A 24,246-nucleotide genomic window follows, 5' to 3' on the forward strand; every position below is an offset into this window, starting at 1 on the left:
ACATGGTTTGGCGATTCGACGAGCTGGCAACAACATGCTAGAGAAAGAGAGAGACGAAAAGAGACAGACACTCAGAGAGAGAGAGAGAGAGATTGACCGAACAGCGGGCTATACCAGGTTGTCGAACTTGATTAACGGTCTCGGCGGCGACTATATAGGTATACGTTATTTTTATTTTTCTTCTCTATTTATTATCGATTTTTTTCTTTTTATTTTCTTAGTAGGCCAGTAACGTGTTGCGCACAACTGGTTCATTATTATGGCGATTCACCTATACATACTACCGCCGCCGCCAATTATTATACACATGCGTGCACTCGAAAATTGCACGATGACGATACGGGTAAAACGTCACAAGGACGAATCGCATAAACACGCGACCATATTGTGCTGAGTCTGACAAGTCGGATAGTGGGTCGGCGGCGACGTACATTATCCAAGTTCAAACACCCTCCCCCCTCTACCAAACACAAAATAATTTTGTAGGTATTTATACATTATTATTATGAACCACAGTGCCGCAGCATTTACTTAATTTACACACACCAATATATAAGAATAATGTTGTTATTATTTTCAGTAAATCATAAATTAAATAACAATTATGCGCGATAAATTGTTATGCAATCAATCATTTGATAAAAATAAAATTTAATTGTCGATATATGATTAATCCTTTAATGCGTCGCGTTTAGAACTTAGAACACTCGTCAAGCTCATCAATAACCCGCCTAGCGTACCGAACGAATATAAACGGTATACCTAACGTGAATATTACGTATGTGAAGAAAATATTAAATGTATTTCCACATAACATATTATATTATTATAATATGCTTGACTTGTAGATATAACAGTTTTAACGAAACAAGGATAAGAAAAAGTACGTATAAGATCATGCGAAATTTCTGGTTTCCATACGTGGTTTAAGGAATCTACAATTATTTTAATATTAATTAACTAATGTGTCGCAATATAAATAACAGTTGCAACATATTCTATTTATGTGGCTAAATTTAAAATTATGTAGTATATTAAATTTTCAGTTATCTAGACCTATTCATAGAAATTGTACAAATTTAGTATAATTACAAGGTACCTACGCACTTTAAGTTTAAGGTATAGGAATTTATACTTAATTCAATAAAAATACATGTAATTCGTATGCTATATTAGCAAATAACAATGATATTAGCTCGGATATAAGTAAGTAACTATGGCAACAAGTCAATATATAAATTATAAACAAAATAAAATAGGTATACTAGTGAGTATTCGTATTGATAATACAGAATAAATTCTGTGTTAATATATTAAATATAAGAACAGAACAACAGACTATCTTTTAGATTCTGAGCGGAGCGAGGAATGTAATGGTTATACAATGATGTTTATTTCTTTTTTATGCTGTAAACATTTTTTCTCCCCCTAAACTTGCTCAAAAGTACAAGACGTGTAGCATATTTTCTGAAAGGTATAATGTTCTTGAGCTGGTACTTTAAAGAGGTCATTTTTCGATTTTCGAAATAAAAGCGGTTAAAGGAGAAAAAATGTACAACTTCACGATTATGTAGTATAAAATAATTACGGCTTTGTTTATCACCATAGAAACGAATGGAATTGAATAAAAAAGATCCCCTCGTCCGTTTAGAATCGTTTTTTATTGAATGCAAATCGAATACCTACAGTAAAATTACACTATCCTGTCCGAGGACCGAAGGGACGATGGACAAACATCCACCACCGAAAAGCACTGACCTACTTTTTTTTTAGTAATCATCACAGATATATAAAACATAATATATATATATTGTTTTGTATATCTGTGGTAATCATGTAAATTATTTGGTTTGATAACAAATTTTTCATAAACATGACTACAAGTGACTCTGAGAGATTTTAAATCATTTAATATTTAGTTATCTACCAAGCTATATTTGTAATGGTATTTTTATAACTTATTTATTTTACGATATTAACGTGATTTAATTTAATTTCTAGACCAAATAGAAGATAGTAAGTTATTTATATACAGAGAAAAAGAAAATTTTTTAGGAAAATGAGGTTTTTCTTAGGGATTTTTTTGAGATATATTCTTTTATTACAGAAGAAATACGTAGCATAAAAACGTAAAAATTGAAATAGATGTATAGATTTAACAATACACAGAAATCAAAGATACTGATTTATAATATAATACGTAATATGTAAAGTAAATACACTGCATATAATAAAATATTATAAACATTAGAAAATATTTAAAATTATTTTCACATTTTCTAAATTTAATATTGAGTTTTAGGTATGTTTTTAGGAAAGAATAAGAACATTTTTGTAAGAAAATAAATTACAATTACAGGCACAAAATAACAACATTGTTATTATAATATAGTTTAAATATTATACAACCTATAGGTAATTTATTTAGAATTTAGATTAGGTACGAAAATATTGGTATAGATATGAAAATACAATAATATTTGAACATAAATTGAGTTGATAATGTGACTTAGAGAAAAATTTAATGTTATGAAAAAATTGAATTCAAAATCAGTATTTTTTATCTCGCATTCCGGAAAAAAATTATAAATGTAAAACATTAAGTGCACAAGAACTACTGATATCTACTGGACCGAAAAGTAAATGGTTATCAAGTTGTAGTGTTTGTGTGTATGTTAATTTAATTGTATATTGGCATACACTCTGTATAAAATCTTGACAGGGAATTTTGCCAAAAAAAAAAAAGAATCCTCGTACTGCAAAGTCATTGAGAGGACCTTGAGTAAAGGTCTCTGGCAAGGAAGAGAAAAAAAATAACAACACAGGACTGAAGCTTTGGAAAACCGCGGACCGAACCCGCCCGTCTGACGGTGGGCCAGCGCCAAGCACAGTACTGACCTGGTAACATTGCAGCAGCCTGTCCGAGCTCCGACGGACGGCAGCCGTTTCCACTCCAGTTGTCACCGCATTGTGATGACGGTTCCTGGACAAATTGCACACGAGTCTGTCGATACTGGCGCGAACGCACAACCGAGCACCGGACGTTATACGCGAAGCCATAGCACTGTACTGGACGTGTTCAACAACATCGGCGACCGAACCGCAACGACTTGTTGGTCAGCCTTACACACGGACACTGATCGACCGGCGACTGTGGACGCCACTCATAACGGAACAATCGAGCGCGGGCCGTGCTGCACGTCAGGAAATCTCCGCGGGCCGTTCACGGTGGTATTTCCACCTTTTTCCTACCAAACTTCTGAACGACGGACCCGATATCACGGGCCAGCTGTTCGTCAATGCGTATCATTCGCGGGTGACCGGTGACCGCGATAACGAACACTGTTGCCAACGCGGTGGATCAGCTGTGTGGACGTTTCAGACAGCTGCTGCTGCAGCTGATGTTGATAAAATCCTATCGCCACTAATTAACAACGTCTTACTGCAGCAGCTGCAGCTGATTTCAATGTTATTGTTGTTATTGACAAGAGATAAACAAAGCGAAAATGATTAAAAGCAATGATAAAAAGTAAAAACAAATAATGACAAAAACAAAAAGATATTGGAAAAGTCGCAATTTGCTTATTTGCACGACAGTTGACATTGTGTTGTAACGTGGTTGTCGCTGACCGTTGGGTGTCTATATTTTTTTACAATCTGTGCTCACCGTTGTCCGTCGAACGTTTAACGCTCGAGAAAGTATGATTTGATTTCGTCGGTATGGAACGACAAAGGCCAATAAATCGTGCTCCGTCGGAGACCAAACAACCGGCCAAAGTATGTACCATGTATGACATCCTTGTAACGATGTTATTTCCGGGGTGAAATCAAAATTAGGTCGCCTTTGTACTCTATGCAATTTTCCATGTATTTTAACCAAATCAACAGTTAATCATTTTGAGATAAACAAATATGTAGCTATTGCTCGTATTTTCTCTAAGTATCTGAGTTATTCTACTTTGCCCACTATTCTCTATTTCATTTGAATTTTTTTATTTACCTAAGTACATTCAATCACACTGTATTGGCCTTTTGTTAAAAATTCATTATGTAGTATGTGTTTTCTCCAAATTTGTGATTTGATATAATAGGTAACATTATATAACATTAAATTAATGTTTACAAAATAAACATAATGAAACTCCTGACAAATGTGAAGTTTTTAATGAAAATAATCCCAATTTTCCGAACAATTGATACAGTATGAATTATGTTTATAAAAATTGATTATTTAAACATTTTTATTTATTATTATTATTATATTGAAATCCTATTTAACAAATTTTAGTTCTGTTTGTATTATATTTATAGAAATTTGTATTTATGAACAGTACAAAAATATTATCGAGTGTAAATATGTAATATTCAATTAACTATTGAAAAAATGTTTAGGCGTTAAATATACCTATTATTAATTTGCGTTGACAAATATTAATAATGAAATTAAATTTAAAAAACAGAAATATTTTTTTATTTACTTATGAAATTATATCTAATTATTTTATTTACTTATTGAAATGTATTTTAATATCACACACTGATTATTGTTTTTTTATATGTATCGAACTTAATGTTTGATTCTAATATTCTAATATAAATAATTTATCACCTGATTTGTGTAAGGTTTATTTATTTATATATTAAATATATAGACATGCATCTTAAGAGGATGTCTGCGCAATATTAGTTTTCTCTCTCAGACTTATGCGCAACATAGGTAAAACTCTTTTATCTAAAATCGTTTTTAATGATTTTTGAGCAATCTTAGAGTAAAATCACCTATTAAAAAAGCTATAGAGGATAACATTTTTGAGGGTATGATATATTGGTTTTATATTTTATTTTTATTAATTTTGTATTTGACTTAAAAAAAAAAAAAAATTAATTTAAATGATGTTTAAAATATTTTGAGACAATATTTAGAAAAATTGATATGTCATACCCTCACAAATATAATAATCTATTGTTTTTGTAGTGGGTGATTTTACTCTAAGATTACTCAATAACATAAAAAAAAAAAACGAATCTCCATAAATGTGTTTTGTCTATGTTGCACATGGGTCAGAGAGAGAGAGAAAACGAACAGTGCACTGATCCTTTTAAAACATAATTAAAAACATTTTAGTACAGAATATAATAAGTAAATTTTAGATGTATGTAAAGTAGTCTATGAACCCAGAACCACTCAATTATCTCTTATACAACATCTATACTCTAATTAGTCTTAAAGTTTTAAAGGTAAAATGTGTCTGGTCACTCTGTCAATTAAAAAAAATTTTAATTAATTCAAAACTATTTAATTTTATATGAAGTGCACAGACTGAGTTCATATAAGAAACTAAAAGTTACTTTTGATGAGATTTGTGAAATAGTTCTAAACAATATGTATTGCTGTCAGCTCAGATAATATAATATTAATAATTCTGGGTTTTTGTTCAATTTAATAAATTATATTTTTTTTTTAAACTTAATTTATAAAATATTTGAAAAAAAATACTTGTAATAAAATATGTTATTTTATGCACATTTTTAACATATTGGTTGGTTGCAGATACATATTGAAGAACCAGAGCCTATAGATGATGTGCTGAATTCTTCTACAGTAGATGATGTTGAAAATGCTCTCCACGAAGCATTTAATGATATTTTTTTGAGTACAGAACTCTCAAAAGAAGTAAATGAAAGTAATAGTTATTTGAATGGTGACTCAACTAAAACATCTGAGACAGATAATGTTGTTGAACAACTTACTGATATAAATATAACACCAACATCTATACTACCAATATCAATTCCTTGCTCTGTTGGTTCATTACCAACTCCCTGTGCTCCAATATACAATGAATTATGTAGTTCATCAGTTGATGAAAAACCTTTTGAATCTTTAACTCCATTTAATGATGAACAATTGTCAGAATATTACCGAAATACGTTATTATTCGAATTGCAAGAGTATATTGAAGAATTTAATCAAACAGAATTAAAATATTTTCAAAAATGTGAACATCCTCTTTACACATTACTTGAAGATTATTTACATGCAAGACTTAAACTTGAAAGCGCTAAACAAGAAATTGATGAATCAAAATATTCTTATATTACGCATGAGAAACATATCTGGACATTAGAACCAGCCACATATACAGAGTATGGTGAATGCCAAGTAAATATTTAAAAAATTGTTTTGTTTTTATGAATTAAATTTAATGTAATATGATATATATTTATATTTCATTAAACAATGTTTTGCCAATCTGTATTTTATTTAAATTTTTGTTGTTTTAGGATGGTAATCCAGTATCAGCCACTAAAAAATATGATATATCTAGATTCAATCAAGTAGCTTTAGACAATTTAGTGGTTTCTCTCAAACAGTTAAGAACTTTAGTTAACAATTATTATTGTGCCTTATATGATTGTCAGATGATCAAAGAGAAGGTTTGAAAGATTATAGTTATATTTATTTTCTGTAGTATTTACTTAACTATACTAAAAAATACTGTGTTTCATCAATTAAAAAACATTACTAGAAAAATATATTATTTTTTTTCTTTTTAGATTGACTATTATCTACATGTATTGTGTCAACCATTTTCTTCTTTGTCTGCGGATATTCCTGTGAGACTCTTTCTAAATTCTGATGTAAGAAGTTTACAAGGACAAAATCTTCAGTCAGCCATCCATGATCTCAAGTCTTCCATTTCTATATTATTTTTATACCAAAGAAAAATAATTAATGACAAAATTTTTATTACTGAAACTAAAAAATTGTTGGTCAAAGTAATTGGTGTTTTACTTCGATTTGCTTCATGGAAAGATCATTTCTTTTTAATGAATCACATTTTGAGGTAATAAGATTTAATTTAACTAAAAATTAAAAGTCGATAATGGTTTTATAAGTATATATTTATGTATAAAATAATAGTTAATTTTTTATTTTTATTACTACATAAACACCAAACAGTAGTTACAAATAGATACAGATAAAATAACGCAATGTGATCATAATATAAATATAAAAATACTGTTAATCAGTGAGCATACTATGTTTCAAGCATGCGGTGAAATGGATGTTTGTAACCATATGGCATACGATGCATGTGACTGGGAATAAAGAAAGGAATCTAGTTATGGGTAGAATAAAAGAGATTTTAAAAGAGACGTTTTTAAGAAGACCTGGAGCATACAGAGACCCATTTTAATAGAATTTAATAAAATTGTAAAGTGGATTCATGGAAACCGTTTGTTAGCTTTTTTACGTTTGTTACATTACATAGAAAAGGGAATTTAAATGAGGGTGACAGGAATGTTATGAATAAATTAAGTATGAGCTAAAAATCTGAGTAAAAATCTATTTTAAATACTTTTGAAGTGAAGTAGAATTATCTTTTGTAAGCAAATAAGGTCTAGTCGTCAAACAACTATGCCATATTCAACTATTCAAGGATAGAGTTGATTAATTAAAAGTACATAGTATGTAAATAAAGGGCTGATTTGAAATTTTTGATATTACATTTAGCTTATCTTAGAACTCTCTTTTAATGGTAGAGTTAATGTAATATTTAAAAGAAAGAGAAGAAAATTATTATTGTCCAAGATCTTTAATTATACTTGTTGTTAACAATTATTTAAGGAATAATATTCCCACGGATCCCAAAAAATTAATTACTTGACACTTATTAAAGTTGAAACTTAATTCAATTTTAGTGACCAATCAACTGAAAATGTAGTTCATCTTGTAAATTTTTATAATCAACAAGAGACTCAATTTTATGTCATAGCATACATTAAAATTTTTAGTTTTTTAAAACTGGCAGAAATAGAATTGATAAACATACAGAATAAAAGAGGACTTATATATTCTTATACATAATTTTATTGTTGGGTGTTACATATTATGCAGTTTTAGACAATCAATTCAAAAAATTTTCCCAAGCATGGAAAATGAATAATAAACTAACTATAGCAGAAAGTTCACCTTATTTAAAATAGCATTAAAAAATGATAGAATTTCGGAAATAAATTTAATATTTATTTAAATAGTGAGTATGAGTGTTGTTAGTTAACTATACATATAATATGTGTATTTCATTTCATTCATCGGTAAATTATATTTGTCTTGATTATAAATAATTATTTATTTTATTTTATGATCTAGGTGTCAAACAGGTGTTGGCAAATGGGCCAACTCTTTTATACAAATACCTCTGATTGATTTAAATCATCAAGATGGTAACTTTCATTTAGATTTCATGATTACATCATTGGCCAATATCTTACTGCCAGTCCAAGCTCGAGATAAATTCTTAGAACAGGTAAGAAATATTACCGACTTAGTATATTTTATTTGTACATAAATTTATATTATATTTTTTAGATTCATAAACGTGAAGAAGATGGTAATGAATCTATATGGGTAGTGGTAGACAGTGAAGGAGAAGAAGATAGTCCAGAAAATTCTCAACTAACACTTCGTGAAAGTGATATTATTGCTTTTCTCAATCAAATACCATTTTCAGTACTCTTTAAAAAAGTATTTAAATGATATACCCCACAATACTTATTATTAATTATTAAAAGGAGTTTAGATAAAAAAAAAACTTGTATTTTAATTTGTATAACAGATGATTATGTTTTCTGAAAATGAAAATGTTTTACGTATTAACTTGTGGAATGAAAATGACCTATTAAGACTGATTGCTGTTGGCAGTGTTCTAGTTAAATTATTTAAATCAGGATTAGAGACCTACAATTCGAAGAGTGCTGAATACAAACAGTTTTCTAAGCGACTTGGACATTTACTTCAAGATACTGTAAACTATGTTACTGATGTATTAGAAGAATATAAGTAAATTTTTAAATTTATATTTTTATTATTTTATATATTAATGAAATGAAATTTAATTTAGAAACCATAAGTTTGTGTCTGATAGAATACAAACAGAATATGATGCATTTTTGTTCCGCGCTGTTTGTTGTTTGTATAATAATGTTGATAAAACTACTTGGCAGTATTTAGTGATGTTGCCTTTTGGACAAGTATCTTCTAAAATGGTAGTACATCTTTTCCAATATATACTACACATTAAATCAGGTTAATTAATATCATAATTTTTAAATGTATATTTTATCTTTAAAGTTTTTATCTTGTTTATAGATTTTAATGAATGTTCATTAGAAGAACTCTCAGAATGCATTATACATACTTCTGACGATGAATGTTACTATTTATTAACAGCCATCAGTAATATGGCCTTAAGTAGATACATTAATGATATAGACTTTATAAAAGCAGTGACTATTTGTTTATTTAAAGTAAGTAAGGACAACAATAATTTACTTTAGAGCTGTTACATATATTTTATTATTATTTTTTTCTAATAGATAGGATTTGTGAGTAAAACAACTAAAGAACAATGTCGTAAAACTTGTCGAACTTTACTCACACATTTATCTGATAAACATCCGTTTCTCATTTCTGAAATTATAAGTATACTTAAACATAATTTTGATGAAGTTGGCACGGTATGTATGCTAGAAATGTAATTATTTTATCAAATTAAATTAAATTAAATATATCATGTCAAGGGTTCTATGTATCTTTTTAAAACTCTTCAATTAACAAATTGGAAAATTACAATGGACGACTTATCTTACTTAGAACATTTAATACTCAACCATCCAATTACATCTACAGAAAATTCTTTAAGTCGCTTCATATTAGCAAAGATATTTTCAGGATGCAATGAAAATGATATTAAGTATGTTTGTTTTTAAGAAATGTTTAGATATTAGATGTATCAATGCATACTCATAGAATATTTCAAAATATTGTTGATAATTATTTTTATTTTTTGTTTTTTTTCAATGCGATACAGTGATTTTATGCTGACTAAAGATATGCACTGTCGCATAGCAAGCATTATTGTCAAAGCTGTTGTACAGCACGCTCCCATCACTGTAGATGAAACATCAACTCAATATTTAGTTCATAGTATAAAACAAGTAATTTTTATACATTCATTAATAACTTAAATGTTAAAAAATAACTGATTATTTTAGTTGGTACAAATTAAATCGAATGAACATGCTTTTCGACTATGGACTTGGAAAGTATTATACACATTAAAACTCCACTTAATGGACCTACCAGATATTATAGTACGTAGTTCATTACAAGACTTGAGCTATTATTTACTTTCAGTAATAGATATTGATACTGATAATAATGTAAGTTTACAGCGTAATGTATTTTAAAATAATTCACAGATACATTGTATATACATATATATAATTTCAGGACTTAAAATATTTGCGGCATGATGACCCAATTGCTCTATACACTGCTGTCCATGTAACAACAGCTGGTCATTGTGTTCCAGTTATTCTAAGCAAGGGTTTAGATTATTGTTACAGATTATTACAATATAGACACTACACAGCAACTATAGCTTGTCTGAATAAAATTGTTCCATTTTTTTTTGAAAACACAGATTGTCTATTGGAATCAAAAAAGTAATTATATTTTTATTTAAAAATTTCAAATCTAATAAAGATTTATTTATTTCATAGGTTCATTACAATTGTGGCGGGCATCATGGCAGATAATAGGAATAGTTCCACAAAACGTGCTATGAATTTATTGAGTGTTCAAGGGCCATCTGAAATCACATTACAATTTACTAATATGATTCAATATCAAATATCTAATTATACACGGTATGGATTAATAAGTTCTCATTATGTTATGGACTTCTGGACTAAAGTAGTATGCACTGTATGGAAAGAAGCAGAGTCGGATTTGCTTGTATATGTGTTGGATACTGTATTCAGAAATGTTTTTCGAACCCAATCAATACAGTGGGCTCGAGAGATGCTTATAAGTTTGATAACTGTAAGTGTTGTTAAGAAATCCTAATATTATATTAATTTTTAATAATATTGTAGCAATTGAGTGGCTCAAAAGAAAATGTTACGGCTATTGGGTCAATCTTCAATTTTATGTTTCAAAGTCCAGAAAAACGGCCTCTCTTATTGCCCAAGTACCCTTTGGTATTGCATTATTGTCCATATTATGCTCTATTGGCATTAGAAGCTGAAGAATGGTGTATTCAAGATAGAAATGAGATTTGGAAAAACTTATTGATAAAATTGCATGTACAACAAGGAAAATCAAATGTGGATGATGCACTTAAGGTTATACAAACATTAAATTTTTTTATAATCATGATTTTATTTTGTTGTTTTTTTGTACATAGAAAGTATGTTCAGAATTAAAAGTACCCTATTTTACATCCGGGCATTTATCTTTGTACCGGTGGATGCAATACGGATTGGAAATGCCATCTGGTCATCCTATGACTGCTTTATATTGGCAAAACTTTTTTAGATTATATTTACAGCGAGTTCCAGGGTAAATATTTTGCAAAAAAATATTTATTTAAAATTATAGTTATAATATTTAATTTTATTTAGAACTCAACAATTAGGCTGTGTTGGTCGTAAATTTTTTGAAGGCATTGTAAATTCACCATATTTAAATAAAATAAGTAATAAACTAAAGGAGTGCATTGATTTTCATCGCTCTAAACTTCAAAATGAACCCAATTCTGAAATTGATTTACGTTTATCAAGGTATATTCATTATTATTTATTATTAATATTGTTGTAACTATACTGACCAGAGTATGGAAACTCTTATCTTTTAAAAAATGTAATCAACATTTATAAATTATAATTATCCAATAAAAATATTAAAATAATAATTCATAATTATAGGTACTATGAAGCTTGTACCCTATGGTTAACTGATGTTCGAATCCTTGAATCTACCTTATTCATACCTTCATTGGATTCAATGTACGAACCCAATGATCTAACGCACATTATTAATGGGTCTCATGTAATGAAATAATTATAATATTTTTGCTTAAAAAATATTAATTTTATTATTGTTGAATAGGAGTGGTTGTCAGACCTAATCAATCATAAATTAATTGAAGAAAATAAACTTGAGTGTGTACAAAATTGGTGTGATTTATTTGGTAAAAATATTCTAAATAGCAGTCAATCTAATAGAAGAATACCTCTAGAGAAGGATCCTATAACTAGAATTATTAACAGGTTAAAAATTAAATTATTTTTTTTACTACTATTGACAAAGTTCATATTATATTATGCATTTATACTTTTAGGTTGAAATCTTATGATGATCCTATAAAAAGTCCAGATTTTGTATTACGACTGTCAGATATCCAAACAATATCTACTAATATGTTGTATCATAAAGATCATTTGCAAAATATTGTACAATTAAATATTAAACAAATTGTACAATTTATTAAGTTGGTGTTTATTATATTTTCTATTTAAATATATTTGTTTACCGGGAATTAAATAATCCAATTTTGTAGCAGAGTTTACCGAATGCAAACAGTTTGTCATGAAAATTTAGACAATCGTTACATTGATGGTGTTAAAATGGTTTATGTCCAAGTAGATTCTACTACCAGAGTTCAAGCAGTTTGTGATTACAAAACAAAAAAAGGCAGTACAAGTAGTTGTGCTGGAGCTGCTGAAATTACTTTTCAAGTACGAATTTTAATTTTTTTTAAAAAAATGAAAGTAGCATACTTAAAGTATATAATATAATTTAAAGATTCGAGAAGCCAAGTTGAATTCAGATGTAGTTGAAATTAATTCTAATAACAGATCAGAATTGGACACATTAATTATTGATATTTTGGAAAATTTGTTGCCACGTTCATTAACAACGGCATGTACTACAATGAATCTAATTATTCAGTAAGTTAATTAATATTGGGGCCACAGATCTATTAGATAAATATATATTATTGTTAAAATGTGTTTTTAAACTGATTAAAATTCCAGGTTAATATTCAATGAATTCAATGCATTAATAAAAATTGGAGATATTGCACTAGTTGCTGATATTCAATCATCAGGTGTTTGGTTGTTTTATACACTTATGTCTGAATATGCAATTCTAAAGACGTGTCCATTCATTGAAAAATTTGTGTTAAATATGCTTCAATCAATTGGAAATGTATTTATTATTTTAATCATTGTTTAAAATATTAGAAATCAGTTATATTTAATTCATATTTTTAGGTTTTTATACTGAATAATGAAAATGAATGTTTACGTGTACAAAATACAGCATTGAACTACCCTGAACTAGCTGATATACTGATTCCTTTATTTTCACCATCTAGTGCATCTACAAATACATTTATGCAAGCTTACAAAAATATTGTTGACCATTGTAATGCTCAATATGAGCCTATTGCATTAAGTTTACTCTCTAAAGTAAGTGTTAAGTAACATTTTGTAAAATGAAATATGATATTAACTTTAAATTTTTATAGTTCAGTGTATCTGTTTGTTTATCAACCAAACAGCCTTTACTGCAAGAAAGGTCGATATTAATGGATTACTGCATAGGAGCTTTAATATTAGTTAAACAACAAACACGATCAGATTATACATGGTCTTTACATGAAGTAAGTAAATTGAATATTTTTATATTGGTGTTTTGTTATTATAGGTTAATTATTTATAACATTTTTATTTACAGATTTTTAGTCAACATCTATGTGAAATAATGGATCATGACTTTCCTGAACATTATGGTGAAATATTACTAAAACTTTTAGATCATTCTAAAGAAGGTCGCATTTATTGTCAAGTATGGTTCAATATTCTCAATACAATTTTGGCTCAAGCTGTACCTACAACACAAACTAATGCTGTGAGAACAATTTTGTTGCCAGGAATGTCAACAGATCAACTAAGAGATGTAGTTAGGCGTTATGCAACTGATCAACGATCTCTAAGCTCACAAGAGGTATGTTATGACTTGTTATAATATTTTATATCATTATATAATGCTTAGTTTGTATTTTTTTTTTTTTTTTTTTTTTTTTTTTTTTTTTTTTTTTTTTACAAAGCTTCAAGAAACTTTACATCTTTTGACTACACATTTTGCTAATGAAAGACTAAAATCTGCTACTGGAGAGCTATATTCAAAATATAATGTATATATTGAACCATTAGTTGGTTTGTACGCTATGGTTAGCCATGCATTAGTTGTAGGAACATTACAATCTTATCGTGGAATGTTAGCAAATAAAAGTAAGTACATTATAATCTAAAATAAAACAATTCATATGAGTTTTTTTATCTACTTATTTTATAAAGTTTTTATGTATTATAAAATTAATTGAATTAACCTAAAATTTATAATTAATTAATTTTAACTAAAGTTAATATTAAATAACAAATAAATCAATTCAAATCAAATATATTTCAATAAAATATGAATCTATTGTAATTATTTTAAATATATTTAAATTTTCATTTATATTAAATAGAAAAATGTTTTAAGATTACAACAAATATATATAGATATATATATAGCTTAGATTTTATTTTTAAAACTAATTTTTACTGTTTTAGTATGTGAGTTTTTAGTTCCAACATTAATAAGTATGTTTGGTCCATGGTTAGAACCATGGTATGAGGGTTGGAACACTGATCATAGATCATTGAAACTGCCTTGGTTGGCTACAGATACCTCAATATCTGCTTTGATGATTGATGCATTAGTGGAATGTATTACATTTGTTTTGGACACCATGCCTGGTGAGGATACGTTTATTCAAAATAATAAATTATTATTTCTTATGTTAAAATTCAAAAAAAAAAATTCATTGCTAATTTTTTATTTTTAGCTTGTGATAATGTCTTAAGTTATATCTGTCAATGGTACATAAAAATGTTTGCTCATATTCAGACAAATGATTACATTTTTGAAACAATTCACTCAAATCTTGAAAAATTACCTTGGCAGAGATTTATACCAACACCTATTGATTTAGATTTGATTATGAAGGTTATTGTTGAGATTGTTAATTTAGTTGACTTTTAACAAAAATAATTAATAGGCTTATGTAACATTTATTACAGGTCATGGACCAATTTTTACCTCAATCACAATGTTTTTTGGCAAATGTAATTTTGGAAATACCTTGGCCGTATGTTCCAAATATTGATCTACGTGTATTGTTATCACTGTTTATAAAACTATCGAATCAACCTAATATGAGAAAAGTACTTCCGAGTTTACAACAATCTAATTTGTTTTTTAGTTTTTTGTAAAATGATAATTGTTTTTTCCTATAGGGTGGAAAAATTAGGCCCCTTTTATTAGAAGCCCAAAAATTTGCATGGTACCAAATTGATGGAGAAACATATGAAAACATTCTCAGTTGGTTTGTTTCAAAATATGATCCAATGATTGTACTTCAATTAAGTAATGAAGATTGGTGTGGCACAGATTCTGCTGTGCTTGAGTAAGTCATACACCTCATAATATCATTTAATATTTATTATTTGGGATTTTAATATTTATTATAACAAGTTTTAATTTTTAGCCTTTTGAAAACAGCAGCTGGTTATAATAATGTCGATAATAATGCACCTTATGCTGAACCCATGATGTACAAAAGAAGAATATTTATTCGTGCAATGGTAAGGATGTTTATATCGTTGGCTTCACGGTACAGGTCAGTGTTGGGCAGTCATTACAAGAATCTTAAATGTGCTTTTCATCGCTTACTGGATGAAACTGAAATGGTTACTAAACATGGTGAAGAGGCTAAACTATTGGTCTTAGAGTTGTTGGTGTTAGTTAACCAACCTACAGGTTCCATACTATCATCCCTCATGTTACAATCTATTCAAGAGTGGATTAGCCAAAGAAAAGCTGACTGTGTAGTATTGCAAGGTTTTTTGATGGTTACTTGGGCTCATGTTACTGATCAGCAACATAAAGGTGATATATTTGAAGCTTGTTTGACATCTTGGTTTAAACATGTTGGTGAGTTAATTATGCCTATTAAATAATATGTATATTAATTTGTTAATTATTTAAAACAGGAAATGAAGAAGATTTTAAATGGGATAAAGTGTTATCACTGGTTCAGCCTGTGCGTCTTCACTATCAAGGTATAGGTGAAGTATTAATGACTTCTAGTCATTTACTTACATTATATACTCTGGCTCTAAAAGAATCCCAAAATCGATCAGCATATCCTGACATACTAAATACTCTAGTACAGTGTCTAGAATCTGTGAAACCTAAGTAAGTAGTTATTTTGTATAGGAAAATCTATAGAACATAAAATAAAAAAAAATTCTAAATTAAATTGAATATATTTTTTTTTATACAGTAATATTACTGAAAATAAGTTGCCACTATTGTGGTCTTTGGTCTTACGATTGAGCACTGTTGAAGACGATCAAACAGCTGAATATCTGTTACGAGTTGCTAATTCAGCTGCTCAATTAGCCCAACATAAACAGAGTTGGAGCTTGTTTGATGCCATTAGATTACAAAAACAAACCAGTATATCCCCAAAGTAAGTTGCTCATTAGTTTTTAACTTAATCATTTTTTTTAACAGTTTAAAATTATAGATGTCGTGTGCTATGTCGTGCTTTGGTAGCTTTTATATATTCACAATTACCCGAAAACAAATCCAGCCGTAAACAACATATAAGACAAGAAGACAATGCACCTGGTGGTTTCATGTGTAATGACAAGTAATAGCTCTCATATAATTTAATATAATTTATAATATACCTATGGATAAAATATCAAAATCTAAAATTGTTTTATTGCAGTGATTTTACAACATCTATAGAATGCTTGAAAGCAATCAGTCTTTTAGAATCTTTAAAACAAGATAAACAGTTTTCTGATTCAATTGTAGCCATCGATATGGCATTAAAAATGATTAAAGGACCACAGAGTTCCATGAAAACTGGAGAACTATTCATAATTAAATTAGCTAAATGCTTATATACTGATAATTTTATATACCGTATGGATCCCATTTGATGACAAGTTGACTTGTTATTGGTTCTTATTATATGTGTTGTCTGTGATATACTTTATATAGAATATTGTTTTCATTTTACTGACTGTTCGTTTTTGTTATTAATAATTATTATTATACTTTATAACTGTACTCTATTTATTCTAATTGAATTTTAATTAGTAGGTACACATTTTATATTTTATGCTTAAGTAATATTATTATACATATTATATACATTTATTGTAAAATCAACTATTTTATTAATGGTGATGTTAATTATGTTTATTATTCTTTATTTAAACTTATTATGAACAAGAATAAAATTGTTTTCTTTAAAGAGGCGTTTTAACTTTTTTATTTTTCAAGTTATGGGCAATTTAACTTTTTTAAAACAAAACCAAACCTACAACGTATTTATCTGTGTATATAAAACAGTAAGCTGATTGACTGCTATCAACACACAGCTCAAACCATTGGACGGATCTGGCTGAAATTTGGTATACAGATAGCTATTATGATGTAGACGTGAGCTAAGGAAGGATTTTTCGAAATTTTGAATTTAAAGGGTTGCTCAAACGGAGATTTTGAGATTTACGATGGAAATTTTGTTTATAAATAGTTGCTATAAAAAAAAAAAACACACATAAATCAGGTTGTTATAGCAACAAAATTTCCATCGTAAATAATAAAAAATAATAATAATAATACCACTTTTCGTACATACACACGTGTAGGAACGTTGCACGTCGTCGTCACTGACAACGGATTAGTTTTTTAGATTTTTCCGTGTTTGGTTTTTTTGTTAGGAGGATTAATTTAAAGTTGTTTAATTTAATTACCTAATAAATGGCTAAAGAAAGTCTTTTAGTTAATGGAAAACTTGAACAACATTCTGTTGTCCCCATTGTTGGCGATGGTGCCTGTTTATTCTGACTTCTTTCTTTTTTAATACACGGAACACAAGACAATGCGATGGAAGTGCGATCAAAAATGTAATCATTTGTCTGAATATGAGCAAACATTTTTATGTACCATTGACAGATATAACTTAAGACATTATCACAAGCTAAAAATAAAAAATTAGCAATGAATTTTTTTTTTTGAATTCTAACATAAGAAATAATAATTTATTATTTTGAATAAAAGTATCCTCACCAGGCATGGTGTCCAAAACAAATGTAATACATTCCACTAATGCATCAATCATCAAAGCAGATATTGAGGTATCTGTAGCCAACCAAGGCAGTTTCAATGATTTATGATCAGTGTTCCAACCCTCATACCATGGTTCTAACCATGGACCAAACATACTTATTAATGTTGGAACTAAAAACTCACATACTAAAACAGTAAAAATTAGTTTTAAAAATAAAATCTAAGCCATATATATATATCTATATATATTTGTTGTAATCTTAAAACATTTTTCTATTTAATATAAATGAAAATTTAAATATATTTAAAATAATTACAATAGATTCATATTTTATTGAAATATATTCTTGAGTTGATTTATTTGTTATTTAATATTAACTTTAGTTAAAATTAATTAATTATAAATTATAGGTTAATTCAATTAATTTTATAATACATAAAAACTTTATAAAATAAGTAGATAAAAAAACTCATATGAATTGTTTTATTTTAAATTATAATGTACTTACTTTTATTTGCTAACATTCCACGATAAGATTGTAATGTTCCTACAACTAATGCATGGCTAACCATAGCGTACAAACCAACTAATGGTTCAATATATACATTATATTTTGAATATAGCTCTCCAGTAGCAGATTTTAGTCTTTCATTAGCAAAATGTGTAGTCAAAAGATGTAAAGTTTCTTGAAGCTTTGTTACAAAAAAAAAAAAAAAAAATACAAACTAAGCATTATATAATGATATAAAATATTATAATAAGTCATAACATACCTCTTGTGAGCTTAGAGATCGTTGATCAGTTGCATAACGCCTAACTACATCTCTTAGTTGATCTGTTGACATTCCTGGCAACAAAATTGTTCTCACAGCATTAGTTTGTGTTGTAGGTACAGCTTGAGCCAAAATTGTATTGAGAATATTGAACCATACTTGACAATAAATGCGACCTTCTTTAGAATGATCTAAAAGTTTTAGTAATATTTCACCATAATGTTCGGGAAAGTCATGATCCATTATTTCACATAGATGTTGACTAAAAATCTGTAAATAAAAATGTTATAAATAATTAACCTATAATAACAAAACACCAATATAAAAATATTCAATTTACTTACTTCATGTAAAGACCATGTATAATCTGATCGTGTTTGTTGTTTAACTAATATTAAAGCTCCTATGCAGTAATCCATTAATATCGACCTTTCATGCAGTAAAGGCTGTTTGGTTGATAAACAAACAGATACACTGAACTATAAAAATTTAAAGTTAATATCATATTTCATTTTACAAAATGTTACTTAACACTTACTTTAGAGAGTAAACTTAATGCAATAGGCTCATATTGAGCATTACAATGGTCAACAATATTTTTGTAAGCTTGCATAAATGTATTTGTAGATGCACTAGATGGTGAAAATAAAGGAATCAGTATATCAGCTAGTTCAGAGTAGTTCAATGGTGTATTTTGTACACGTAAACATTCATTTTCATTATTCAGTATAAAAACCTAAAAATATGAATTAAATATAACTGATTTCTAATATTTTAAACAATGATTAAAATAATAAATACATTTCCAATAGATTGAAGCATATTTAATACAAATTTTTCAATGAATGGACACGTCTTTAGAATTGCATATTCAGACATAAGTGTATAAAACAACCAAACACCTGATGATTGAATATCAGCAACTAGTGCAATATCTCCAATTTTTATTAATGCATTTAATTCATTGAATATTAACCTGGAATTTTAATCATTTTAAAAACACATTTTAACAATAATATATATTTATCTAATAGATCTGTGGCCCCAATATTAATTAACTTACTGAATAATTAGATTCATTGTAGTACATGCCGTTGTTAATGAACGTGGTAACAAATTTCCCAAAATATCAATAATTAATGTGTCCAATTCTGATCTGTTATTAGAATTAATTTCAACTACATCTGAATTCAACTTGGCTTCTCGAATCTTTAAATTATATTATATACTTTAAGTATGCTACTTTCATTTTTTAAAAAAAAATTAAAATTCGTACTTGAAAAGTAATTTCAGCAGCTCCAGCACAACTACTTGTACTGCCTTTTTTTGTTTTGTAATCACAAACTGCTTGAACTCTGGTAGTAGAATCTACTTGGACATAAACCATTTTAACACCATCAATGTAACGATTGTCTAAATTTTCATGACAAACTGTTTGCATTCGGTAAACTCTGCTACAAAATTGGATTATTTAATTCCCGATAAACAAATATATTTAAATAGAAAATATAATAAACACCTACTTAATAAATTGTACAATTTGTTTAATATTTAATTGTACAATATTTTGCAAATGATCTTTATGATACAACATATTAGTAGATATTGTTTGGATATCTGATAGTCGTAATACAAAATCTGGACTTTTTATAGGATCATCATAAGATTTCAACCTAAAAGTATAAATGCATAATATAATATGAACTTTGTCAATAGTAGTAAAAAAAATAATTTAATTTTTAACCTGTTAATAATTCTAGTAATAGGATCCTTCTCTAGAGGTATTCTTCTATTAGATTGACTGCTATTTAGAATATTTTTACCAAATAAATCACACCAATTTTGTACACACTCAAGTTTATTTTCTTTAATTAATTTATGATTGATTAGGTCTGACAACCACTCCTATTCAACAATAATAAAATTAATATTTTTCAAGCAAAAATATTATAATTATTTCATTACATGAGACCCATTAATAATGTGCGTTAGATCATTGGGTTCGTACATTGAATCCAATGAAGGTATGAATAAGGTAGATTCAAGGATTCGAACATCAGTTAACCATAGGGTACAAGCTTCATAGTACCTATAATTATGAATTATGATTTTAATATTTTTATTGGATAATTATAATTTATAAATGTTGATTACATTTTTTAAAAGATAAGAGTTTCCATACTCTGGTCAGTATAGTTACAACAATATTAATAATAAATAATAATGAATATACCTTGATAAACGTAAATCAATTTCAGAATTGGGTTCATTTTGAAATTTAGAGCGATGAAAATCAATGCACTCCTTTAGTTTATTACTTATTTTATTTAAATATGGTGAATTTACAATGCCTTCAAAAAATTTACGACCAACACAGCCTAATTGTTGAGTTCTAAATAAAATTAAATATTATAACTATAATTTTAAATAAATATTTTTTTGCAAAATATTTACCCTGGAACTCGCTGTAAATATAATCTAAAAAAGATTTGCCAATATAAAGTAGTTATAGGATGCCCAGATCATGGTTTCTAAAAAAGTTTTGCCAATATAAAATAGTCATAGGATGCCCAGATCATGGTTCTTCAATATGTATCTGCAACCAACCAATTTGTTAAAAATGTGCACATAAAATAACATAATTTATAACAAGTATTTTTTTTCAAATATTTTATAAATTAAGTTTAAAAAATATAAAATAATAATTTATTATATTGAACAAAAACCCAGAATTATTCTTAATCTGTTATAACAGAAACAGAAAATTACTCGTCATCATCTTCCAACTCCTCTTCTTTCAAAAATTCCTCGCCATTTTCCAAAAACATATCGTAATCGTCGTCTGAATCGTCGAAGTAGAATCCAAACAAATCAAATAATTCCCGAGCTTCCGCTTCGACTTTACAATACATGTTTTTTTCTTCTTGATATGTCCATTGATTACAGCCTTTCATTTTGTATCGTGACTCATATCTTTTTGGTTTTGGAAATAGTTGAAACAACCTCTTCGTTCGACAAATAGCCATATTCATTATAGCAATTTCTATGTCCAAAGAATCAACATTTCGATTTGATTTTCGGCTCAACCATTCAGCTACTCCAAAGTGGTGAAAGCCCTCTTCAAACCTTTCTTTTTTCTGTGCTTCCATTCCAAGTGCCACGCTTGTTTTAACAAGCATTCGGAGATTTAGCCTTTTTATCGCTTCCTTTTTCAACTCCAAATAAGACCAGTTTTTGGGTGGGCACCGAGAGATTTCTGTAACCATGAACTTTGCCATCAGATCCAGTTCATGGTGTTCATTTTCTGCAAAATCTATGCATTTACGGAAAGCATTTATCGAGCTCTTGATTGAACCCAAGGCTTTGTACTTGAGGCCAAGCTCGTAATATACTTTTGCAATTAGAACCCGTGGCATGTTATCCGGTTCATTTGATACTTTTAACAGATTACGGGCGTGATATAGTGTCCTCACCGCCTTCTTCGGATCTTGATGGATAGTGGTATTTTTCAATATATCGCTTTGGTGCAGACAAGTCAATGTCCATACACTGTATGGCTCTTTAACAAACCGTTCATATTGTTTAATTTCCATTTCTTTATGCAAGTCTGAAGGTACAAATGGAAATATCAGTTTACTAGGGTTATTGCTAATTTTTCGTGCTTTCTTAAAGTACTCCATAGCAATCTCCGTATATCCGTTACGGCTGTAAAATACTCCCCCTGCGTACCAAAACACCGCAGATTCTGGTCTATCATCGTTACCGTCGTTTAAGTGACTATCCATCGCACGAGCAGCAATCATAATAAGCTCGACCACCCATAACCAATTATACTCTGGTATATCAAACCATTGGTTTGATATTGATTTTATGTTATTTGTCTTGTACCGGTTGACTATAAATGCAACGTGTAACATGTCAATAGGCGTTTTGCTTAGCTTGAGTAAATCATGTAGGGTTGATAGCAGAACTGGTTCCGTTCTGATAGAGGGACCATATTTGTACTTTTTGTACTTAGCCTGTCGTATGTCGTCTATAGTGAGGATCACATTTATAAAACTCGAGTACTCATCATAATAGTCATAATCCAGCAGTTCAATGTAACACTTATCAGGCAGTGATATGCGTTGTACGCGTTCCATTTTTATCTTTTCGCTGTCTCTTTCCGTGTCTTCTAATGTCGCGTTGGAATCCACTTTTTTAGTTTTCGTTAGATAGCTATGTTTCGGTATATCTTGTAGTTGTTTCTCAGTTCTACTTTTTTCCAGGTATCGGCTTTTGACATGTTTGTATGTTAAGTTTATGTTTCGCTTAGAGCGCACTTGCTCTACTAGTTTTTGATTCATTTTTAACTTAACTATTACAATATTATATATATAATAATAATATATACAATCATTTATTGTTTATTAATGGTTGCTATATGCTATACATAATTCAATTATAAATGTTATGATATTTATTTAAACTTATTCAAGCCATATAAGAAATTATACCAAGCACAAAATAGAAAACATTAAAAATAATTTCGTCAATTATGATATGTTATTCAAAATACAGTTAACTTATTAAAATATTTAAAATATAATATATTGCCTAACGCTATTTGAATATTGCTAACTAAGTATGAATTTGAGAGATATCTATCAATTTATCAATTATTTTAATTTATACACGAAATCTAGTTATCAATTTTAATAACTGTTAATCGGCATAATTATTGGTCCGTTAAATGTACTGCGTTAACAACACTGTACAATACTTAATAATATGTAGGTATAACACAATGTAATGAATCAGTTTTATTTAAGGTTGAAGATGATACCAACATTATCAACTGCCAAATGTGAAATTATCATAAAAAAATCGTATGCATTATCGTAGTGAACCGGCGCCGCCGCTTTACTATACAATATTAATTTTTCTAGTATTTATCACTTATGATGTGTTGTTGCAGAATGTAAATATCATTATACCTTCATTATATAAATGTTGTATTGTTGTATTATACTATTTATTTATCAAGATGAAACACAGGCAAACATGACCGAAACAGCGTGATGATTCTAAAAAAAATCATCAGAAGCGAACAAGATTACTTGGCGAAATGTCTACGTAGTTCAATATAAAAATCAAAGGATATCTTACAACAAGTCAACAACAAATTTTCGACTTATTAACTACTGTGTATTTAGTTATTAGTTATTACTTATTAATTATTATCATATTAAGCTACTTTTATACGAGCGTTTTCTTGGTCGAAATCAACTCATTTTAATTTTAATCGTACTTTGGAACGCGTTTTCAAAAACAAATTTTAAAACCAAATATTGATTTTTAATAACTTATTTAAAGTATGGATCGGAGTACATTTTTTCTTTTCGTTTTTAAAGTTGTTGTAAAAATGGTTCAAG

The 24,246-nt window shown here is 28.3% G+C and overlaps 4 protein-coding genes across 8 annotated transcripts in view; 1 reads left to right on the forward strand and 3 right to left on the reverse strand.

Annotated features, from left to right (window-relative positions):
- Window positions 1-3,272, reverse strand: part of LOC114125711 (all trans-polyprenyl-diphosphate synthase PDSS1) — a 35,035-nt gene extending 31,763 nt beyond the window's left edge. Inside the window, exon 1 of the mRNA XM_050197262.1 lies at window positions 2,899-3,272. Coding sequence (XP_050053219.1) covers window positions 2,899-3,060 — 162 coding nt within the window. The 5' untranslated portion in view covers window positions 3,061-3,272. The remainder of the gene's footprint in view (window positions 1-2,898) is intronic.
- Window positions 3,273-3,520: 248 nt separating this feature from the next.
- On the forward strand, window positions 3,521-17,240 carry LOC114125710 (ectopic P granules protein 5 homolog). 3 transcript variants are annotated; one of them, XM_027989476.2, is made up of 37 exons: window positions 3,521-3,777; window positions 5,552-6,163; window positions 6,286-6,438; window positions 6,559-6,848; window positions 8,159-8,315; window positions 8,378-8,533; window positions 8,625-8,848; window positions 8,910-9,094; window positions 9,158-9,315; window positions 9,385-9,525; window positions 9,589-9,761; window positions 9,879-10,005; window positions 10,063-10,230; window positions 10,301-10,515; window positions 10,573-10,894; window positions 10,948-11,196; window positions 11,259-11,413; window positions 11,476-11,634; window positions 11,779-11,902; window positions 11,963-12,123; window positions 12,195-12,344; window positions 12,414-12,591; window positions 12,659-12,804; window positions 12,892-13,066; window positions 13,132-13,329; window positions 13,389-13,523; window positions 13,598-13,867; window positions 13,971-14,154; window positions 14,479-14,664; window positions 14,754-14,914; window positions 14,989-15,132; window positions 15,205-15,374; window positions 15,456-15,901; window positions 15,961-16,165; window positions 16,254-16,442; window positions 16,500-16,625; window positions 16,707-17,240. In XM_027989476.2, exons 1-37 carry the CDS (start codon window positions 3,721-3,723, stop codon window positions 16,921-16,923), a joined length of 7,266 nt encoding a protein of 2,421 aa, XP_027845277.2. In that variant the 5' UTR covers window positions 3,521-3,720; the 3' UTR covers window positions 16,924-17,240. The 3 variants fall into 3 exon arrangements, with proteins under 3 accessions (XP_027845277.2, XP_027845279.2, XP_050053213.1); XM_027989478.2 differs by having other exon boundaries at window positions 12,417-12,591; XM_050197256.1 differs by lacking the exon at window positions 3,521-3,777 and having other exon boundaries at window positions 6,006-6,147.
- On the reverse strand, window positions 6,614-21,386 carry LOC114125712 (ectopic P granules protein 5 homolog). 3 transcript variants are annotated; one of them, XM_050197258.1, is made up of 15 exons: window positions 21,287-21,386; window positions 21,066-21,224; window positions 20,798-20,921; window positions 20,577-20,737; window positions 20,356-20,505; window positions 20,109-20,286; window positions 19,896-20,041; window positions 19,634-19,808; window positions 19,371-19,568; window positions 19,177-19,311; window positions 18,833-19,102; window positions 18,568-18,751; window positions 18,059-18,244; window positions 17,743-17,969; window positions 6,614-6,703 (listed from the first exon to the last, which is right to left on the reverse strand). In XM_050197258.1, exons 3-14 carry the CDS (start codon window positions 20,840-20,842, stop codon window positions 17,743-17,745), a joined length of 2,055 nt encoding a protein of 684 aa, XP_050053215.1. In that variant the 5' UTR covers window positions 20,843-20,921; window positions 21,066-21,224; window positions 21,287-21,386; the 3' UTR covers window positions 6,614-6,703. The 3 variants fall into 3 exon arrangements, with proteins under 3 accessions (XP_050053215.1, XP_050053216.1, XP_050053214.1); XM_050197259.1 differs by lacking the exon at window positions 6,614-6,703 and adding an exon at window positions 10,495-10,661 and having other exon boundaries at window positions 20,109-20,283; XM_050197257.1 differs by lacking the exon at window positions 6,614-6,703 and adding an exon at window positions 10,495-10,661.
- A 129-nt stretch (window positions 21,387-21,515) lies between these two features.
- Window positions 21,516-23,252, reverse strand: LOC126549009 (uncharacterized). The gene has a single exon (XM_050197261.1). It carries the CDS (start codon window positions 23,176-23,178, stop codon window positions 21,598-21,600), a length of 1,581 nt encoding a protein of 526 aa, XP_050053218.1. The 5' UTR covers window positions 23,179-23,252; the 3' UTR covers window positions 21,516-21,597.
- Window positions 23,253-24,246: the final 994 nt, after the last annotated feature.

This window comes from Aphis gossypii, chromosome 1, assembly GCF_020184175.1.
Source record: "Aphis gossypii isolate Hap1 chromosome 1, ASM2018417v2, whole genome shotgun sequence".
Taxonomy (NCBI): Eukaryota; Metazoa; Arthropoda; class Insecta; order Hemiptera; family Aphididae; genus Aphis; species Aphis gossypii.